General features: G+C 55.1%; 8 protein-coding genes across 8 annotated transcripts; 3 read left to right on the top strand and 5 right to left on the bottom strand.

The window, feature by feature from the left end:
* Positions 1-24: 24 nt before the first annotated feature.
* Positions 25-1,495, bottom strand: CPAR01_12887 (geranylgeranyl transferase type-2 subunit alpha; the record flags this gene model as incomplete). The annotated part of the gene is made up of 3 exons (XM_060497141.1): positions 25-404; positions 476-1,337; positions 1,487-1,495. The coding sequence occupies 3 exons, from the start codon at positions 1,493-1,495 to the stop codon at positions 25-27; spliced, it is 1,251 nt and encodes a 416-aa protein (XP_060344674.1).
* Positions 1,496-2,471: 976 nt separating this feature from the next.
* Positions 2,472-4,377, top strand: CPAR01_12888 (WD repeat domain-containing protein; the record flags this gene model as incomplete). Its single annotated transcript, XM_060497142.1, has 3 exons — positions 2,472-2,847; positions 2,906-3,254; positions 3,315-4,377. 3 exons carry the CDS (start codon positions 2,472-2,474, stop codon positions 4,375-4,377), a joined length of 1,788 nt encoding a protein of 595 aa, XP_060344675.1.
* A 625-nt stretch (positions 4,378-5,002) lies between these two features.
* Positions 5,003-6,023, top strand: CPAR01_12889 (SNARE domain-containing protein; the record flags this gene model as incomplete). Its single annotated transcript, XM_060497143.1, has 2 exons — positions 5,003-5,199; positions 5,360-6,023. The coding sequence occupies 2 exons, from the start codon at positions 5,003-5,005 to the stop codon at positions 6,021-6,023; spliced, it is 861 nt and encodes a 286-aa protein (XP_060344676.1).
* A 1,066-nt stretch (positions 6,024-7,089) lies between these two features.
* On the bottom strand, positions 7,090-8,310 carry CPAR01_12890 (metallophosphoesterase domain-containing protein; the record flags this gene model as incomplete). The annotated part of the gene is made up of 1 exon (XM_060497144.1): positions 7,090-8,310. One exon carries the CDS (start codon positions 8,308-8,310, stop codon positions 7,090-7,092), a length of 1,221 nt encoding a protein of 406 aa, XP_060344677.1.
* Positions 8,311-10,080: 1,770 nt separating this feature from the next.
* On the bottom strand, positions 10,081-12,585 carry CPAR01_12891 (PTAB; the record flags this gene model as incomplete). The annotated part of the gene is made up of 6 exons (XM_060497145.1): positions 10,081-10,569; positions 10,629-10,949; positions 11,006-11,305; positions 11,360-12,010; positions 12,063-12,265; positions 12,336-12,585. The coding sequence occupies 6 exons, from the start codon at positions 12,583-12,585 to the stop codon at positions 10,081-10,083; spliced, it is 2,214 nt and encodes a 737-aa protein (XP_060344678.1).
* Positions 12,586-14,521: 1,936 nt separating this feature from the next.
* On the top strand, positions 14,522-14,674 carry CPAR01_12892 (uncharacterized protein; the record flags this gene model as incomplete). Its single annotated transcript, XM_060497146.1, has 1 exon — positions 14,522-14,674. One exon carries the CDS (start codon positions 14,522-14,524, stop codon positions 14,672-14,674), a length of 153 nt encoding a protein of 50 aa, XP_060344679.1.
* Positions 14,675-16,213: 1,539 nt separating this feature from the next.
* On the bottom strand, positions 16,214-16,465 carry CPAR01_12893 (uncharacterized protein; the record flags this gene model as incomplete). The annotated part of the gene is made up of 1 exon (XM_060497147.1): positions 16,214-16,465. The coding sequence occupies one exon, from the start codon at positions 16,463-16,465 to the stop codon at positions 16,214-16,216; it is 252 nt and encodes an 83-aa protein (XP_060344680.1).
* Positions 16,466-16,794: 329 nt separating this feature from the next.
* CPAR01_12894 (uncharacterized protein) lies at positions 16,795-19,422 on the bottom strand (the record flags this gene model as incomplete). The annotated part of the gene is made up of 1 exon (XM_060497148.1): positions 16,795-19,422. One exon carries the CDS (start codon positions 19,420-19,422, stop codon positions 16,795-16,797), a length of 2,628 nt encoding a protein of 875 aa, XP_060344681.1.
* Between the last annotated feature and the right edge of the window lie 402 nt (positions 19,423-19,824).

A 19,824-nucleotide genomic window follows, 5' to 3' on the forward strand; every position in this document is an offset into this window, starting at 1 on the left:
ACATAGTATTTTCTCTTGGAAAGGCTAGAGTAGACTACACTCCTTCTCGAGGTCCGTCCAACGCCCATTACGCATAGGGTCCAGCTGGCGTACTTTGGTCATCCACGTTTGTAATTCTTCCGTCTCTTCTTCGTTGAGCTCTCTTCCTTCAACACGCGGCAGCGCCCTCATGTAGTCCAGCAGCGCCTTGTATATCCACGTAATGTCATCGTAGTCTTCCAAAAGGTCCTTGATATCTTCAATCTCACGTCTCACGTAGGATGCCTTTTCCGTACTTGACAGACTCGGCGCGATCTTGGGCCGGCCATCTGGCTCGGTCATGTTCTGGACAAGGAAATGGTGATAGAACCAGAGAGACTGGTCTTCTGGGCCCACGTTTAGTGCTTCACGGACGAGATCGAGTTCTGCTCTTCGTTAGCCGACTTCTCACTCGTAAACTCCATGAGAGTATGTATGTGTATAGGGTCATCCTTACCGTCTTCCAGAAACTTTTGCCGCGCCGCGTCGTCGGCGCCGCGCTCCTCCAGCAGGCGGGGTATCAGGTTGGAGCGGTTATGCCACGCCGAGAAGTTGGACAGGTCCGTGTTGATCATCTTTGTCGTGTACGCGAACTCGGCCTCGACCAGGCTCGTGCCGTCGAGCGCCGCGCTTTCGAGGGTGGCGACGACTTTGCGCCGGTAGCCCCAGGCGTGGAAATTGCGGCGATCCTTGGTCAGCATCTTGGAGACCAGGCCGAGCTCCTCCTCCCATATGCGACGGGCGATGGGTTTGGGTAGTATATCGATAGCCTGCTGGAGGAGCCAGGAGCGGTATTTCCAGATCCAGTAGCTCTTTGGGAACTCCAGAAGGAGGGGGATCGTGAACATGAGCTCGTTCTTGAGGGTGTCGACCACCTTTTCGTCGTTGACCGGCGGCGGCGGCGGCAGCTGCTCATCAGCTGTTGTACCACTCTTCCCACTCCCTGGGACCGGTGGGGACGCGTGGCCTGGCGGGATCGCGGTCGAGGAAGAGGGCGACGCAGCGGCGGAGGACGGAGGCGGAGTGCATGCTGCTGATGAACTCGCGGGCGGCGCCGACGGCGACGGCCCAGGCGAGGGTCTTGATAATGATCCACAGGTTAGGCAGCGCCTGCGGACGTTCCATGCCGTATAGTGCTCCGGGTTCAGGCGCAGGAGCTTCGTGGTCAGGGCGAGGGTGGCCGGGTCGGCCGGGTCGGCGGGCCGCGGCGAGGCGCGGAGGAGGGCGTCTTCGAGGGCGCGGAGGTTGGCGATCTTTACGAGGTCGGCCTGGAGCTGGGCTTCGGTTCGTGGTTTCCGGGCTGTGCGGGCTATGCCGTGCTGTTCGTTTTTGGATGGTGAGCTTTGCGAATTTGGGAGGGAATGGGGCGTGTGTAGATGGTCTTGGCGGTTATGGGGTGTTTTGAGATGTGATGGAGGTGTTGTTTGATGGATAGAGGGACGCTAGGTTGGGAGGTGGTGATACTTACGCTTTCCATGGGGATCTGAGGGGTGCTCTATGAGAGCGGGATGATCTGACAGGAAAAGGGGAGGTCGATCAGGGTGACGGAGAGAAATTGCAGTCTGCTCAAGGTCAAGTTTGGGGGCCGGGGGGTTGAAGGCGCTGCGAGCTCTGGGTGGCATGAAGCTGATACGGGAACTTGCGGCAGCGCGGGCGGCGCGCGCTAGAGCAGGGATTCCCCACTACCCCGTCACGTCCATCAAAGTACGTCAATTTAGCCAGTGGCCCGAGCTCCCGGTGAAGAAGACCCCGAGCACCGTCGTGCGTACTTCCCCACGTGCTACCTGCCTAGGTAGGTTACCTATCTTAGACACGGTAAGGTACCTTATTACCACTTTCCTCGAGCAGTTGTCTTACACCTCCACTTGTTGCCTCATCCCTGTAACAAAGCTGATCACGGACTAGGTACCTTATTCAAGGGCGAGTGCCAAGTCAGGCCTGAATGCATTTTTTTTGTATGGCCTGGGTAATAGAGATGAAGGGCGTCTCGAAAATGAAAAGGCTGAACCTTACCACCCGGCCTGGAAGTCGAGGTCGTGTTCTTAGTTGGTTATCCAGACGGGGAATCAACAGTATCACCCCTCCTATTGCGTTCAGACTACGGGATAAAATCAGGCTTTCACCATTTTTCTTCCATCTTGTTGTTCAACACTACCCTTATGCTCCTAGTTGTTGCCTTAGTCCACACTTTCTGTTCCGCTACCACGTTATTCAGCTGTCGCATAAGACTGAGCTAGCCATGATCTGAATCGATTCGATCAGCTTTGGCCAGAGCTTAAAACCATCGCACCTGAGAAAGAGCTGACCAAGCTGACCTGCACAGCTTCCTGTGACGACACTAGCTACTGACGTCTATACAATGACACACCGATCTACTTGGCCTCCTTTCCCTTGCTCTTCTTCTTCTTTCTCTTCACCATCCGCCCCCCTAAGAAATCATCTCTCCCTAGGACATGCATCGCTACATCCCTCGACGAGACGGAACTCCCCTCTCTGAAAAGATCCGCATGAAGCAAGGCCATCAGCCACGGCCTACTACACCGCCTGCCTGCCGTCCCCTCCCCGCTCCCGTCTCCGTCGTTGGACCGTCGGTCTTGTCCCCAACTTCTTACAAGCGCCCCTCTCCGGCCTCGTCTACTCCCTGTAGACGAATTAGAACAAATTTCTTTGGGCCACGGCCGAAGGAAGAGGAGGAACACCAACGACACGAAGAGAGATTGGCTGAAGCCTTGGAGATCGATAAGGCTGCCAAGATCCTCGATTTCAGGGTTCGGCCGGCCCGAGCACTGAGGACAGAGTATACAACCCAGGCAATCGCATCTTCCATGGGTAAGTTGCGGTTTTCTGACGACCATATGTGCTTCATTAAGCTTACACTCCTTGTTAGACTCAACCAAATTACAACGCAGCCTGCCAGCGGCGCCGTACAAAGTCCTCCAAGCGCCGGGCCTCGAGGATGACTACTACCGCTCGCCCTTGGCCTACTCTTCTACCTGCCGATGCTTAGCTGTGGCTCTGGGAAACACCGTCTACCGATGGTCGGAATGGCATGATCCCCAGCCTGTCTACCGCACTCCTCACCAGCGACACACGAGCCTGACATCTCTGTCATTTTCCTCAACCGAGGGAAACAAGGCCATTCTGGCCTTTGCACGCAAGGACGGTTACTTTGGTCTTCTGTCGTTCATTGACGAAATGCTTCCGCGGTTTTGGTTTCACCACTCGTTTCCGATCGAGTGTGTCAGCTAGCGGCCATCAGTGACGAAAAGACCATCCCAAAACCCCTTCATCTCGAGTGCTACAGTGCCAACAGAGGACCTTCTGGTTGGCGATGGTCGAGGAAACATCCTGCACTATATCGTTGAGTGGCCCAGCTTGTGGGAGGTATCCCGTGACACTTGGTTTGGTAAAGTGACGCCCGTTGCCAAGATTGCAGCGCATACCTCGCAGATTTGTGCACTAGTCTGGTCTCCCGATGGTCAAGACTTTGTTTCCGGGAGCAACGACAACACGGCCTGCTACTTTGAGATACAACGGTTGGACAAACAGCACAGGGACCACAACTCATCCACGACTCAGACCCGTAAAAGCCGCCGGTCAAAAAGTGATTGGAGCCTGCCAGGAAGAGATAACATGTACTCTCGACCAAAAGAGTATGAAACGAGCGGCAATGGATCGAGCCCTGGCGTGGAGACCATGTTCGACGTCACTCCGATAAGTACAACAATCGAGGCTGGTGTTATTGGAGGCATCCCTAGAACGATACAAGCGCCTACAGAGGACTTTCGAGTGTTCAGAAGAGGAATGGAAACGCACTGTTGGCGACATGAGGCTGCAATAAAGGCAATCGCATTCTGCCCCTGGCAGAACGAGCTCGTTGCCACTGGCGGCGGCTTGGGTGACAAGTGCATCCACTTCTTCCACACGACGTCTAGCACACCACTGGCCACCATCGATGTCGGTGCGCAGGTCACCTCATTGATCTGGTCTACGACACGACGGGAAATAGCAGCTACGTTTGGCTACAGTCATGGCTATGCGCAAACCGAGCACCCATATCGTCTTATTGTCTTCAGCTGGCCGTCTTGTCGGCAAGTCGGAGCTATTGCTTGGGCGGGTGGCCCACGGGCCTTATACGCCATTCCGTACCCAGGAGGACCATCAGATGCACTCAAGGGAAGTCGCACGGCAAAAGAAGGAACTATTGTCGTGGCATCGAGCGACGAGACTCTCAAGTTTCATGAAGTCTGGCAGGACAAGCCAAAATCGACTACCGGAGGCGCCGTTGGGATGTTGGGCGGTAGTGACATTCTCGAGGCACTTGGTGGGATCGATAAGGATGGAGACGTCATTCGATAAATCACGAGAGGAGATAGCTGCTTGCTTCAAGGAATTATCGAGTTTACAAGTAACGTCAAGTTGTGTAACATGAAGTATTCGTCCCGTTGACACACTACTAGAGCCCTATTTACATACAAAGGTGGAGTGCATGCATCATCAACCTGGAAGGTCGACGTGGACAACACGCAAAGCACTGCAGTTCTAGGCCCCGATTTACTCAGCTAGTTAGGTGACCCCAAACCACCGGAGGCGCTAATACCCCAGGCACCCTTGAAAGCATACCGACTCAAAGACCCCTGTCACTGCGGCGCCGTCTACACAGAAACGTAACTCACAGTCCTTGTTGCGGACGACCTGACGTCCTGAGCGCTTGTCTCACACCCCCCGTCTCCGTCCATCCCCCCCGTTCCCCAGCGCATGAACACCTCCAAAACCTCCACCGAATCCGCAACCACTCCGGACCATTCAGGAACAACGTTTGCACCCATCGTCATCCCTTCCAATCTAAATCTCCTGCTTGTGAACTCTGCCATCCACTACGAGCATCGGTCGGCAATCGTAACACACACATACACCTCACGGGAAATAAACTCGAAAATCTATCCCCACAGAGACATTCGCGACTACACAACAGACCAAGAACATGTCCACCCTGAACCAGCTTTACCTGCTCGCCGACCACGTCAAGCTCTCCCTCCTGGAGCGCCAGCGCGCACTGTCGCTCAACCTCGACGCCGACACCCAGGACGGACACATCTCTCGCTCGCTCGATCAATTCAAAGATGGCCTGGAAGCATTAGACGCCGAGGCCAAGCGCCTGCAGGGTACCGGCGATGAGAGGTGAGCTTCCTCCTCCTTTGGTCCTGTCCCCTTACCTATACGACGGAATCCTCCAGAACCGACGTTCATGCCGGAATTTTCTCCGAGTTCTGCGCGAGAGCATCGTGGCCCATTTTCTGTGCGTGATACGGTATGCTAATCTGGACGCTACTTCCCGCAGCGCCGCCCTGAACATCACCGACTCCCTCCCCGCGCTGCAGAAGCAATTCTCAGACCTGACCTCCCAATTCCACGGGTTCTCGAACCCCTCCACCTCCTCCACCACAACCTCGCCGAACGACCCCTCCCTCGCCGCCGACTTTGACGCCGCCCAGTCCACGAAACCCCTCAAGGGCTCCCTTCGGGGCCTCCCCGGCGGTGCCGCCGCCGCAAACAATAGCAAGACCGTCCGCTTCACCGATTCCCCCGGCGCCGCAGCAGCGGCCGAAGAAGACGCCGCCGCCGCAGCACTCTTCGGCCCCGGCCGGTACCGCGACGACCCGGCCGACACGGCGGGCTACCGCGACCAGGCCGAGGGCATGGACAACCAGCAGATCCACGCGTACCACTCGCAAATCATGCGCGACCAGGACGACCACCTGGACCGGCTGGGCGAGTCCATCGGGCGGCAGAGGGAGCTGAGCATGCAGATTGGCGACGAGCTCGACTCGCACGTCGCCATGCTGGACGAGGTGGACGAGGTCGTGGACCGGCACCAGGGCCGGCTCGACCGGGCGCGCCGGTCGCTGGGGAAGGTCGCGAGGGACGCTGGGGAGAATAAGCAGATGATGACGATTGTCGTGCTCATCATCATTCTGGTTTTGCTGATTGCAATTCTGAAATGATGAGCGAGGGTATGAAAGGATGAAAGGATGGGGAAGAGAGAAGCGGCAGCGGCAGCAGCAGCGGATGGGTCATAGCCATGGACGGGCAACCTCTCTTTGATTTTTGTCTGTTTCGTTGGGGTTTCCCTCTTTGGTTTGGGACCCGTCCTTGTCAGAGAGACAGGCGCGGGAGACATATAGGTACTTGTTTAAAGTCTTTCGAGTATAAGGCGCATAGCATGGTTTGGCGTTTTAGGAGTCTTTCTTTCAATCAGAGTCAATTTCTTCGTCTATTATAGCAATCATTCCTTAGATATCTCTCGGACATGTATTTCAACGGGATTCGCGAAGAAAGCCTACGCGGCCCCAGGTGAACTAGAAGGAGAGGGCCAACGTAACTGAATGGTTGATCCACATTTTGGTAATGTATCACCATGAACGTGAATGCGCTCCTGCAAAAGGTATGCATTTGAAAATGCATTTTCGCACTTGAAAGAGTTTCATCTTCATCTTGCCGTCGTTGAGCCTTGATATATGCACTCCGGCCCACTTAACCTCGAAGCCTCCAAAATAACTTCATCGACGGTCTATTAGTCTAGTTGGTTAGGACGTCGGATTCTGATTTTCAGAACCTTCCGTAGGCCCAGGTTCGAATCCTGGATGGACCTCTTTCCCTTTTGTCACTTTTGAATATGATCTCAATCTTGCGATAGTGATATCAGTATTCTTTTTGGGTTTATATTACATGAGGAACATTTGAGTTCGTTGCTTGATGATGACGGGAGTTCAGGCGGTACTGCTGTGATGGCTTCACTCTATAAGGCCAAGCCATCACTTTGTTACAACATGCCAGTCTTGGCCCCGACGCCATGTCATTCTGCACGTATTCAACATAGAATTGCTTCCATAATCGTCGTTCGACTGAGAACTATATCCGACGAGACTAACAGATGACAAGCCTCGTCGGGTCTTAGGCAACGTTAACTTTAATAAACTCTTAGCTAGTAAAACAAACTCCCGCCTTCCCCCGTTTTCGAACAAAAAAGCCTATTCCAACTTTTCTCTCACACACACTTACACACAATTTCTATATCCTCACAACAATAGCCTCCCGCACCAAACGATCCCGAACGCCCCCAACAGCAGCAGCATTCACAAACACAGTCCTCCCCGTACCCCTCCGTCCCCCATGCCACCACAGCACCCATCCCCAGACCAGTAAACACCAACCCAGAGCAAGCAAGGCCTTGAACCACGCCATCACCACATTGCCTACACGACGACCGATGTTAACTCCAACACCACCACCACCACCGCTAGCAACCACGGCAAAAGCCTCGGCCTCCAACAAGACAACCTCCTCGTACGCCGCCTGCAACCCGTCAAACGCGACCGCCTCCCGCCCGCGACCGCAGTGCACGTGCCCAAAGACGTGCAGACGCGGCCGCGCCCGCCACACTTCGGCCAGGAGCATTTCGCACCCCCAGTGGCCGCGCGGGTCGTCCATGTGGCCCTTTGGCGGCGCGTGGGTGACGAGGATGTCTGTCCCGGGAGGGATTGTGCCGCGCCAGGGGTCGGAAGTGGCGTTGTCGACGTCTGTCATGCGCAAGGAAGAGGAGGAGGAGGAGCAATAGGGGGCGGCGCCGCCGGAGCGCGGGTACTGAAAGGCCCAGTTGCCGTGCCGCGGCGTATACGGACTGCCGTAGACGCGAATCTCGCGGCCAGCGTACGTCCTGTCCCCGTCGTTGGGACGGCGCGGGGGTATCGTGAGGGTCGTTGCTGTGCGGTTTAGGTAGATGATGTCGCCCCAGCCCAGAGGTGATCCGTCGTCGTCGTCGTCGTCGTCGTCTTCACCATCTCTGCGTGATATCGAGCTCCCCTCGCCGTCTCGTGACTGTCCACCAAGCTTGATCCCCTTGCCATACCCCTTATCCAAACACAAATCGTGATTCCCCGCCACGACAACCTTGAACCGGTGAGGCTGCGCCCGAATCCACCCCAGCGCCTCCCGCAGCTCCCTCCTCGTGCCCGAGGCGGTGAGGTCGCCCGCGTGCACGAGGATGTCGCCCGGCGGCAGGCGCGGTTTGGTGTTGTGCGTGTCCGAGACGCAGACCACGGTCACGGCGTCGTCGTTTTTGTCGTTGCCGCTGCCGCTGCCGTACATCACGGGATGCGAAACGGGGAAAAAGTCGTAGAGGTATCTCGCACCTGTCGAGAGGGGGCTGGAGAGGAGATGGGTTACTATTCCGTCGTCTTCTGGGCGGTTGAGGATGGCGTCTAGGCCGGACGAGGAGCGGAAGAGTGGCATGTTCGTTTATCCCTCTCGCTCACTCTTTTGCCTCTGTGCTGTTTTGAGTGATGTAAGATGCCATGTATCCTGAGTTTTTCTTCAACCGTAAGCCCTCTGATGGCACTTTTTCGAAGAATGGTGCCTGATTCGTGTAAGTCGCCAGGTGTCTTCAACGCTGCTTTGCCCCTGATGAGGTGAGACGGACGAAATCGTTATATATCTCTCCAGCGAAAAAATGATATGACGCAAAATCGCGGACCAAAACCTGCGAGTCTGTACAGTCACTCTGACAAACGATGAGAAAGAAAACTAAACACAATCACGGAGGGCGGGTAAGTTCCATCATAAGCGAGAAAACCTCAAGCCATCTCCGATGAGTCCTACAAGGTGGTGAGAGAGTTCTTTTTGCACCACACAGAAAGCCCCCGCGTGATTGCCCCTCCAATGGAAATGACATGATTGTGACAAAATCACCAGATCTGTGTGTTTTCTTCCCCCGTAACGTGGGTCAACTTTCTGACAAGACCTGGCAACGCCATTTGCGACGACACCGTAAAAATCGCAACGCGCTTCTGGGTGAACAGATGGACTGCTTGGTATTCTTTGCTCAAACATGCCTACCATCTGATCAACACAATTTTGAACACCTTGACGAGAACCTCACTTTTTACCCCAAAAGGGTCCTCTCATCTTTCGCTGCTCCATGGGAAATCAATACAGAGTTGCTAGTTTGAGTGGAACCCCTCAGACTGGAAAAGATAGTTGATAGAAACGGTGGATCACTACACATGAGCGTGCTCTACTATGCTTTGAACAAAAACAGATTCCAAAGGCCGTCATGGTAAAAAGAAGGCGGTTCATATCGCATCAATCGCAGTTACCAAATACCTCACCCTGACCTGGATAAGTCCGAGTGATTCAAACATAACCGACATCACAATTAAGTCAAGCCAACTCTCTGTCAAGAATCTGGGTATGCATATTTCCTTTCCGATGAGAGACTAGGTATTTGTAAGATGGAGGAAAATAAAAGCGACAGCAACGACGACGCCGACAAAACACCACCCTCCGCCGCCGTAGGATAGAACAAAAAAAGCTTTCCGCCAGGAAAAAAATTCCACAAAACTTCTTTTTTTTGGAAACCCATCTTTCCCCCAACTCATTCCTCGCCAACACAAAAAGGAAACAATAAGTAGCTTGAAGACGTGATCGAGACCCCGACGGGCAAATCAGACAATACGAGGCGGCCCGAGGGATAAACAACATGAAACAGTGAGCCCGAGCTAGACAGTAGCCGAGCGTGATATCGTACAGGTAGAGGGAGGAATATGGACAAGCTTTGTTGTCTCGATTAGCCTCTGCGTATCTCGATTGCTGGGCAACAACTTGCTACCGTTGCACCGTTGCGCCGTATGGAGGGGTTCAGGGGTCTCCTTTGACCCGAGGCATCACCATTTGCGCTGCAGACAGTTGGTGAAGTCTCGTCCCGAGGTTGTGCAGAATTTTGCCTGCCCCTCCAGGTGGGCTTGGTCGAGAGTGAAGGGAGGCCTAGATGCCAAACGAGATCGACATAGGATATGTGGTGGAATGAGCTTCCAGCCAACACCGAACGTCCAAAATGCTTGCCAAACACCCGCATATGAACAGCTCTGAGATCCCAGAGCCAGAAAGCCAAGCACTAAGACGCCGCCATGCTGCATAATGATGACATAAAAAAGGCATTACTGAGCCTGCGTAGCCAGACTCGTATTAGAGCATAACCTGAATGTCCAAAGACACCCCTCCAGCTTACGCCGGGTTGCCCTTCATTCTCTTTGCCATCCGCGGCGTAGGCGGCTTGCCCTTGTTCTGGACTCCATTGACCTGAGGGCCACCCGGGGTAGGTGCCTGGGAGCCGTCCTCCTCCATCTTCACGCCGGATGGGCGTCTTCGCTTGTTGGAAGCTGGAGACGTGTTTGCACTGGGTCCGCTGGAGCTGGTGCCTTGCTGGCTCTGTTGCATCTGCATGCCGGGTGCCTGCATGTGGCCTTGCGCAGGGCTTCCAGTGACATGAGGCGAGCCAGGAAGCTGCATGTGCGGCTGAGCCGGGCTCGCACCCATTGGGAACTGACCGAAGCTGGGTGTCCTTGGAGCTTGGGGCATGGGCTGACCGTTCATGACTTGCGGCTGGGCGTTGATCTGGCCGACGTACTGCTCAAGAGCAGCGTAGGGGCCGAGGTTAGGGTGGTTGTGGTAGAAGGCGAAAAGGGGGTTCATTTGGCCGATCACTTCAGCAATCTGCATGTCATCTTTAGTGCCGGAGATCCACATGCATGCGCGGGCGAGCTGTCACATACCTCGAGGAACTGGAACACAGCTTCGGTAACCCCCATACCCCTCTTGACCGCCGACTCCGGAAGATCCACCAGTGCTTCTGGCGGAGGATTTTGCGGGGACTTCATCATACGAGCCTTGCCCTTCTTGCTCATTTCTGGGGAGGTCTTGGTGTCAGGGGAGTTAACCTTGTGCCACTCCTTCACCCAATTATGCACGGGCTTCGCAGCTTCGATAGCGGCCTTTCTAGAAATGTATTCTTCGTGGTTGGTTGTCAAGAATTCAAAGAGTTCAATCTTTTGCTCCGCATCAAAGTGGGCTCTGACGGTGCCCGTAGCGACAAGCTGCGCGCAAGATTAGAAGCTGTATCTGTCCTCGGCAATAGAAGCTTTTAACTTACGTGCGAACCGCTATCGTACCAGTAGACCAAACTGGACTTCGTGTTCTCAATCCAATGGCCGTCGCCGGGGAGTGGTCGATCCGTCGTCCCCTTTTCCATGATCAACTGCATGTTCTTGACACCGCTGTCGAAGTGCGTGTGGAAGTATCGAGGAAGTGCGGGGAAGGTAATCTCGTATTGCTTGTCTGCCTGGTCTTCGACGTCGGTGATGTGTACAGAGTGTCGGAATACGCCCTTGGTGGAGAAGAATTGATTGACGAAGCTATTCCAGTAGGACAGGTCGTCTTTGCCCTTGGGGCCCTGGACTTTTTGTTAGTGAGCTGTGACTGAGTGCTGTCTTCAGTTTCAACTTACGGGGAAGCCGCTCAAATGTTCGCTAAACTGCATTAACTTGAGTAGGCAGTGTCCCTTCATTCCTTCCCTTCTTTGTTGTTGAGCAAGAGCCATGCTGTTGGCAACGGCAGCCTGGGCCGCAGCCTGCTGCGCGGGGTTCATTTGTTGCGGTCCAGGTTGGGGAGCCATTTGAGGAGGACCCTGCGGTTGAGCTTGAGGCTGAGGAGGCTGCGGTTGCTGGTTCGGGGCCGGGCCCGGAGTTTGAGACGGCGTGGGCTGTCCTGCAGATTGAGGGTTGACGGGTTGCGCGGGCTGCTGCTGTGGTGTCTGATGCGGTGTCTGCTGGGGTTGCGGTTGAGGCTGCTGCGGTCCGCCTTGGGGTTGCTGGCCCTGTTGCTGCTGCTGTTGCGCTTGCTGCTGGGCCTGTTGCTGAGCTTGTTGCTGAGCCTGCTGTTGCTGAGCCTGCTGCTGAGCCTGTTGCTGCTGGGCTTGCTGCTGTTGCATTGCCATCTGGGCCTGTTGGAGGTTTTGCATGTGCTGAGGGTTCATCTGCACCGGCTGGCCGGGCTGTTGTTGGCCCTGTTGCATCTGTTGATTCTGTTGAGCGACGGCTTGCTGCTGGAGAGCGATCTGCTGAGCGAGCATCGCCTGTGCCTGGGGGTTGTGTTGCTGCTATATCCTATCGTAAGTGATGTGAGTACCAAGTTGGATATGCGATACTTACCGGCCGCATGCCCTGCCTCATAGCCGCGATCTGAGCTGCGTTCATCGGGTTCATTGGCATTCCCATCGGCATACCATTGACGCCCGCCATATTCGCGTTGAAGGCCTGCTGAGCCATGAGCGCTTGTCGTGCCTGTTGCTGCTGCTGGAACAAGCGCTGCTGTGCCATCTGGGTGGCGTGCGCCATCGCCGCTGGAGTTTGGACTACGCGACTCGGTCAGTAAAGGAAGCAAATAGACAAGACACCGAGGCGAGGCGCGTGGGCTCAACATACAGTTACCAAACTGATTTTGCTGGAACATTTGGTTTTGGGCAGGATTGAGATGCTGCAGAGCGTGAGCGTTCGGACCTCCAGCACCCGGCGGCATGCCGCCCATCAACTGATTTGGATTAACCTGACCACCAGGCCCTGATACTGCCATGTGCATCTGGTGAGGCATTCCTCCGCCCGGGCCTTGCTGCCCTGGGTTGTGAGGCATACCCTGGGCCATGGGGTGCCCGGGTACACCTGGATGCTGTTGCATGCCGGCAGGATGGCCTGCAAAAGACGGTCCCATACTCGTCATCATGTCTCCGGCGTGTCGATGATCCACAGCGTGGATATCGACGTGTCTATCCTCCGTACTATCTCATGCGCCAACGTCCAAAGGTGGTCTATCTCGACGACAAATCGGTAATCGGGGCCGCAAAGGTACGAAGGATTGGGGCGGCTGGAGTTGCGGAGATGGGCGCGACGCGGCAGCGATGGAGTCGTGATTTGCAAGACGCGGGAAGTGGTGTCAATCGCGTGGTGCGGGTGCGGGTGCGGGCGGGCTCGACTAGCGTTATCGATTGCGATAGGAGTCGTTTAATGCGAACGGTCGGGTCAACAGGTGAAGAGGGACCGAGAAGGCATCGATGATCGGCGTGACGACAACGGTGGGTGGGCGATATTGTGGTAAGGAGGTCGGGATGCGACGACAAACAACGAAAGAAGTGGAAGTGAGATGTAAGGGGAGGTGAGATGGCGGGTGGGTATGTGCCCTGCGACCAAAGAAGAGCCCGACTGAGTGACGGGGTAGAAAGTTGGCGTCGGCAAAGACGTGGGCGACTAGAGAAGGGAAAATGCGTTGGTTGTCTAAGGTAATCTCGAAAGGATGGATACGACGGACGCAAAGACGTGTCGACGTTTCGCGCGATAGCGAAAGCGAGCGAGCGGAAACAGATGTGGGAATCTCGTGAGAGTGGACGACGAATGCTTCAATCGACCGGTGTCGATGGCATTCGGAGAGCGGGTTGGTTCGAGATGCCCAATTTTTTATTGCTTAAGTCGAGCGCAACGAACAAGCCTTTTCCGCGCCGCCTTGCCTTGCCAGGAAAGCGGGAAGGAGAGAGGGAGAGAAAGATTTGGGGGGGTTTTTTTGGAGGTGGGTGAGTGGTACGGTGCGTGCGGTGCTGGCAGGCTGGCTGAAGAAGAACGGACGCAGAGACGACGCAACCAAAGGGAACTGGGCTGGGAGAGAGTCTCTGGCTGGGCGTGCTGAGCTCTGGCTCTTTTGCAAGCGGGCAGCGGAAACCCAAGTGATTTGCTTTGGAGGTTGGCTGTTTGGGGGTGTTTGCAATTAAGCAGTACTACGGAACGAGATGAGTGTCCGGAGCCCCGGTAGACTGGAACAAATTATAAAAAAAAAGAGGCTTCAGCCAGGGGTGTTTGAGGAGGAGTAGGAGGCGCTCCAAGTGGTGTCGTAGAAATGGGAGGTTGTATGCGTACTCCGTAGAAAGGTTGAAAGACGAGGCTTCAACTTGCGGCCAAATCCAAGCCCAGAGGCCGATCAAGAGACAGCAATGGAAGCAGCGAGAGAGAAGGGACGGTAAGGTAAGGTAGGCAAGCTAAGACGAGGCAAGGTACAAGGCATAAGGCATAAAATGGCGGGATAAGGATCGAGGTCGAGCGAGAAAGAGAGAGGGCCCTGGGGAACGGGAACAGAGCAGGGACAGAGAAGCGTGAGGTGGGCGGGCGACCATGCCAGAATGTCGGGCTGCTGCTGCTCTCTGCTCCCATCGGCTTCGGGAGAGTGGGTCTAATCGTTTTGTAGGATACGCTATGTAACAATACGACATGTGAAAACATGGATATGCCGGAATGGGGTGGCGGGAAGCTCCAGAAAAATGCGGGACATGCCTTTATCAAGAAGAGCGGGAGGGCTGCGATCAGCACTTTTATGCAACAAGGCAAGCTTCTTCAGCAATATCCACCCAGGGGTCAAGCAGTGTAGCAGAATTGACCAGCACAGCAAAAGCACACCTCATTGCTCAGCGCACGCAGGAGAGTCCGGGCCGGATACCTTACCTCCAAGTCTCTTTTTGCTACCATCCTCTCACTAGGTGCTCCGTGTCGTCCTTTCAATCTTCCTCGCTCGACCACATCCCGAAATTCCGCTGCAATGGCCTCCACGGCAGCAACATGACAAATGTGCGAAAATGATAGCGCCGGAATCGCGTAGAGCTGCCCGTCCTCCGCCTGGGTTTTGCGTTCGCCAATGGCCACCACGTGTCCACCGAACCACCCGGTCGCTTTTACTTGCTCGACCCCATCACACACGTACCGGAGCACGGGGAAGAGAGAGGTGTTAGAGGTCATTTCACTCGCGGCTTCCCCCCCCCCCCCCATTGCTCGTCTGGTGACATGAACCTTGAGAAAGGGTCCAATGAGCTCAATTTAAATCCTTCTATGGCGGGGATCGGGCACTACGGCGAATATCCCCGAGCTCCAAGGTCACGTGGTCCTTGCGACTCTAGCTTTCCCAAATCCCCACCAAAACTTTTTTCGGACCCGACCAGAGATCCAAGCTCGAGTCACGTGTATTGGACGTGAATTGGAAGTGGATCCATTCGTCCAAAGGGTCGGGTGTCCGCCCGCCAGGGGAAGGAAAGAGAAAGAAAAAATCTTTGAGGCTGTGTCCCCACTATTTCCTTTGTGAGCCTCATCTATAAAATCTCTTCTCCTGCACGTCAGTCTGTAACTTCTCACCAACTTTGGGCAACCAACTTCTTTCTCACGCCACACTCTCGTATCGACAGCCAGGACCGCACTCACGCTGCATTCAGAGATCGCAAGCTTCATTTCAAGCTTTGCAACTGAATGTTTCTGCGCGCGCGTTTTCTCTGGCTGTCGCTGCGACGGCCTACATACGGGTAAGCATCATATCTTTTTCTTCACACGGCTCTCGCATCTCTCCGAATGATGACATTCAAGAAACATTGTCTTCTTTTCCCAACCGAATCGACCATGAAGAAACCTAGTCTGTTCGGGTTCCCCTCGAAAGGAACCTGTTACTTGCCAGTATATTCTGTCTGACACATCATCTTCACTCTTCATCAGCACTGGCATCTCTTGCCCTCAAGAGCAAACCTCGCTGACAAGTGTGATAGTAGGGACACGACGCACACTGCTACACCTCTCCGCTCTCTCATCACTAACCTTTCCAGCATCTCATTCATCACCCTCGAGCCACAAGGTTAGTACTTTATCTTTCTCCTCCACACATCGGCGCAACAACTCCAAACCACATCATGATGAAATTTCCACTTGTTCGCAGTTTTCACTCGAGTCGCGGCCTGAGCCTTGGCGGGAACGCTTGCAAAAGCGTTTCTTAAGCGACGTATGAGGGCTAACACTTCCTTGGATGTCTGATTTTTTTATCACAAAAACATTGTTTTTCAACGAACTTGACCTTTGCTTGACGGCAAGCTAACGGAATTTTCAAGAATAGGACGCTTCTATGGTATCTTACGTTGCTCAGATCGCGCGTCCTTCCGGACGCGCTACAAACAGCTATTAAGAATGAAATCTTCGTTCATCTTTGCAAACCATGTCGTTTCTGCCTTGCTCGCTGTGATCCGTGAATATGACGTGTGCCGGATACTCGCAATTGCATCCGGATCTTGTGGTTAAGGGAAAAATAACGTGGTAAATCCACACGCGATATCATTATAAAATGCCCACGATGTGCCCCAAACTCGCATTCGCCGCTATGTTCCAATCACGGTCCAACACGGGATTGTAGTGAACGTGTAGGACTGGTGATGTATCTATGACCTCTTGCCGGATGTGTACGATGAAATATTAGACCTCCAAGCCTGATGGGCATAACATCACCAAGTAAAATTGATCTACCACACACGGAGCCTCCGACCTGAATGTCCAAAAGGAAAAATCACCGACAACTCAAGCCATAAGCGTCTGGCGTCAGGTAAGGTAGGTAGTGGAAAGCACGCAGGCTCCAATAAAAGAGATGCCGTCAAAAGAGATGCCAAAATGACATCTTCAGTTGCGACAACATCAATCACATCACCGAACCAGGCAGGCATGTACAAAGCATCCCAAAATACCACACATTCCATAAATACCAGAATCGACATCATTGTCTCTCTTGAATTGATAACTTTTTGCTTCCCTCTGCCATGTCTCGAACAAACAACAACGATAAGAGCAACCTCCGCGTCCCTTCGACAAGGGTACTATTCCCAAAATGCAGCCCAACCCCACTGAAACAAACGCCATCACGGAGGCCGTAGCCATGCACCGCGTTATTCACGTTGCCCAAAAAGAACGTTCTAAAATCCGACCTGCACCCAAAACTGATCCCAAGAGTAAACGCCTCCCCCCTTTGCAGCAGGTGAACGGTCGGGGAAAAAAGCACCAAAGCCAAAGCCATCCCATCACAGCACATCCCCATGAACTGACCGCCCCCTTAGACGACGCGCAACCCTTCCCTAATAGACTCGGGTATCTCCCTTCGTCTGCCGCCCACGATACCTCTCCTGTTCCTGCCCGTCCGACCCCTACCAAGCCAATTCAGCTTGAGCAGCCGGCACAGCTCCTCCATCCTTCTGTTTCCCTCCTCGCTGCCGTCGCCCGTCGCGCCCCCGATGCTGGCGAGTATGCTCATGCACTGCAACATGCGTCCCACCATCTCGGTGACCTGCTTAGAGTCCTCGACGTTCTGCTCTCGCGTAAACGGGCGCATCTGGCCGTCGCTCCCGGCGCTGGCGTAGCTGACGTTGCTAATGGCACGGCTGCGTCCGCCGCCTCCTGCGCTTCCGTCGCCCAGGAGCGTCGTCGCGTTCGAGTTATAGCTCGCCACGGACGGATCGAGGCTCATAGCTGTGCCGGGTCGCATCATGCTGATTGCATCCGCGGGACTTGAAGAAAGCGCCGGATCTGGTAGCGGAGATGCGAGGGCTAAAGATGCGAACGAGGACGGGAGAAATTCGAGAGAAAGCCGAGAGAAGATGGCCTTGAGAGAGTCGTAGCGGGGTAGGATGACAATATCGCGGTAGGCCGTAAGTACGATACGACGCACATCTAGCACTGCCGATGCGGGACTGACATATGGGCCGCTATCGGAGGACTGTGACTTGACGCCGCCCCAGAATTGACGGGCTTGGTCCGGGTTCATGAGAACGCCACAGCCAGAGAACTCGAGGTCCAAGGGTAAAAAGACGGCCTGCATGTAAGGCAGAATCGAGGTGTAGGTAATGAGCCACATCTCGACGAGAGCCGGAATGACTTTGTCTTCCTGCGTGCGCCGGAGAGTGTGGTCCAGGGAGGCGAAGCCAGTCGACAAGAGCTCGCGCAAATCCTCGAGAATGATGTTGGGCGACATGCGTTGGATGCAGTATTGAATGTGCAACGTCACCAGCCTATTGAAATCCTCCACCGGCTGTCGCAGATCTTCGCCTTCAAAAATGACGAGCATCTTGGCTTTCAGATACGGCCAGGCATCGTCGAGCGCCATGCTGTTGAGGCCGTATTTGCCTGCGTCAATGGGTTCAGATAGATACGACGACTGATGCGTCAATGTCGGCAGGCTGCTTGGACCTGGCCATTCCGACGGGAGAGAACTGGACTCGACGCCGAGGTTGCTGCTCTCTTTTTCAGTCTTTTTGTCCCTTCGTCCCTTGCCAAACGACGTTGCAGTCGGGGCCGGACTAGGGGGTAAGTTGAAACTGTACAAACTCGAGGGGGCGCTGGGGTCTGTCGGTTTCGAATTGCTCGATGCGGAAGACAGCGGAAGATGGTAGTCATCCTTGAGCTTGTGCTTTTGCCGCGACAAAAAGTGATGCTTCTTTTCCTTTTCCTTGCCTTCCTTCTCCATGGTGGGCGTCTCGGGCACTGCTCTGATGGTTGCGGACGATGCGTTATTGAGATTATATATAGATTGGCCGCTGGTATCGATGAGACTACTCGTGCTGAAATTCCCGCGTTGTAATGATGCGAGCGCACTGCCGATCTTGCTCGGGCTAGGGAGCGGTTTGTCTTTAGGGTCGCCCTTGGTGCCGATCTTGACCGGACGGGAGAAGAGCTTGACCTTTGATTTTTCTGGCTTCACCGGCTTCGGATCTGGAATAAGTTGCGGCGTAGGATTGATAGGACTGTGCTGTTGCTGCTGCTGCTGCTGATGCTGCGACTGGGGCAAGCCAGGCGATGTCTGCCCCGATCGCGGGAACGCTGCGTTGGCTGCTGCGTTTGCTGCGTTCGCTGCCGTGGTCGCGGCGGCGGAATGGCTTCCAAGTAGGCCGTTGTGGTATCCCTGAGTTCCAAAGCCGCTCTCTCGTGGACCGCTTGCCTCGGTCAGGCTTAGCATGGGCGGGCTGAGTGGGCCCTTTCCGCTGCTCCCCCTCCTTGCGCTCTCGGCGTCTCCGTTGGCCGGGTTCGGGACGGTCTGTGATCGCTGTCGAGCGTGCTGGAGCTGTTGGTGCTGCTGGTGCTGCTGAGTGTTCTGATGTTGAAAGGCTGCCTGCGCCGCGATGTGGCTCGCGGAGAGGGCAGGGCTCGGGTGCTGTTGCTGGTGCTGATGTGTTGAAGATGAGTTGGCAGATGGGTGTGACATGCCCACCTGAGACAGGTTCGAGAGGCTCGTCGAGGGCAGCGTTGAGTCGAACAGGCCGGGCGTCTGGCTGTGCTTCCTCGAGTGTCCCTTGGTCAGAGGGCTCGCGGTGCGGGCAGCAGCAGCAGCGCTCACACTCCCGCTCAGTTCGCTTCCTCCTCCCGAGACAGGGCCTACTGGACCTCCGGGCGTGGTTCCCGACCGGTGAGCAGTCGGGCGCGAGAAGTTTTGCAGGCTGGCGGTGCTCGAGTTGGCCTGGGCGGTAAACTGAGCATAGATCGGGGTACTGGTGGAAGGGGCGGCGGGCGCGCTCGGAGCGTGAGATCGGGGCTTGACGAAGTGAATGGCGAGGTTCTCTTCGCTCGACGACGACTCGGCGCGGGCGGGCGGTCGTGAACGTTGCGGGTGCGGTGCGGTGGAAGCTGTCGAGCCCGGCAGAGGGCTGAAGCTGCCCGGCGCTCGGGGCGGCGGGGGTCGTGCTGGTTGCATTGTCGTGGATGTGTTAGGGTTCTGTTACATCTTGGATTTTCGGACGATTCGAGGATCGGGTGGAGGAGTCTTGAAGGTTTGTTGCGCTTGGATCGGTTTGTAAAAATGGAATGGTTGGTTTGTCGAGGGCAAGGGCAGTATGGAGAGGTTGTTCGTCCGGTCGGGCGATCAAGAGCACCTTGAAAAGGTGAGAGTTGTGGTGGTTGTGGTGGTGGTGCTCGAGGATTGAGAAACCTGGAAAGCTGAAAGAAGGGTGGTGGTGATGTAAGAAGGCCGGGGAAATACGAGGTGAGGGAGGGAAAAGGGTGGTAATGAGAAAGCGCGAGGAGTGGATTGCGCCTCACCCTCACAGAGCCGAAGTGTGAGGTAGACAAGGGACACAAAGATCAGCATCAATGCCCT

Source organism: Colletotrichum paranaense, assembly GCF_030867605.1.
Source record: "Colletotrichum paranaense strain IMI 384185 chromosome Unknown Scaffold_11.1, whole genome shotgun sequence".
NCBI classification, from domain to species: domain Eukaryota; kingdom Fungi; phylum Ascomycota; class Sordariomycetes; order Glomerellales; family Glomerellaceae; genus Colletotrichum; species Colletotrichum paranaense.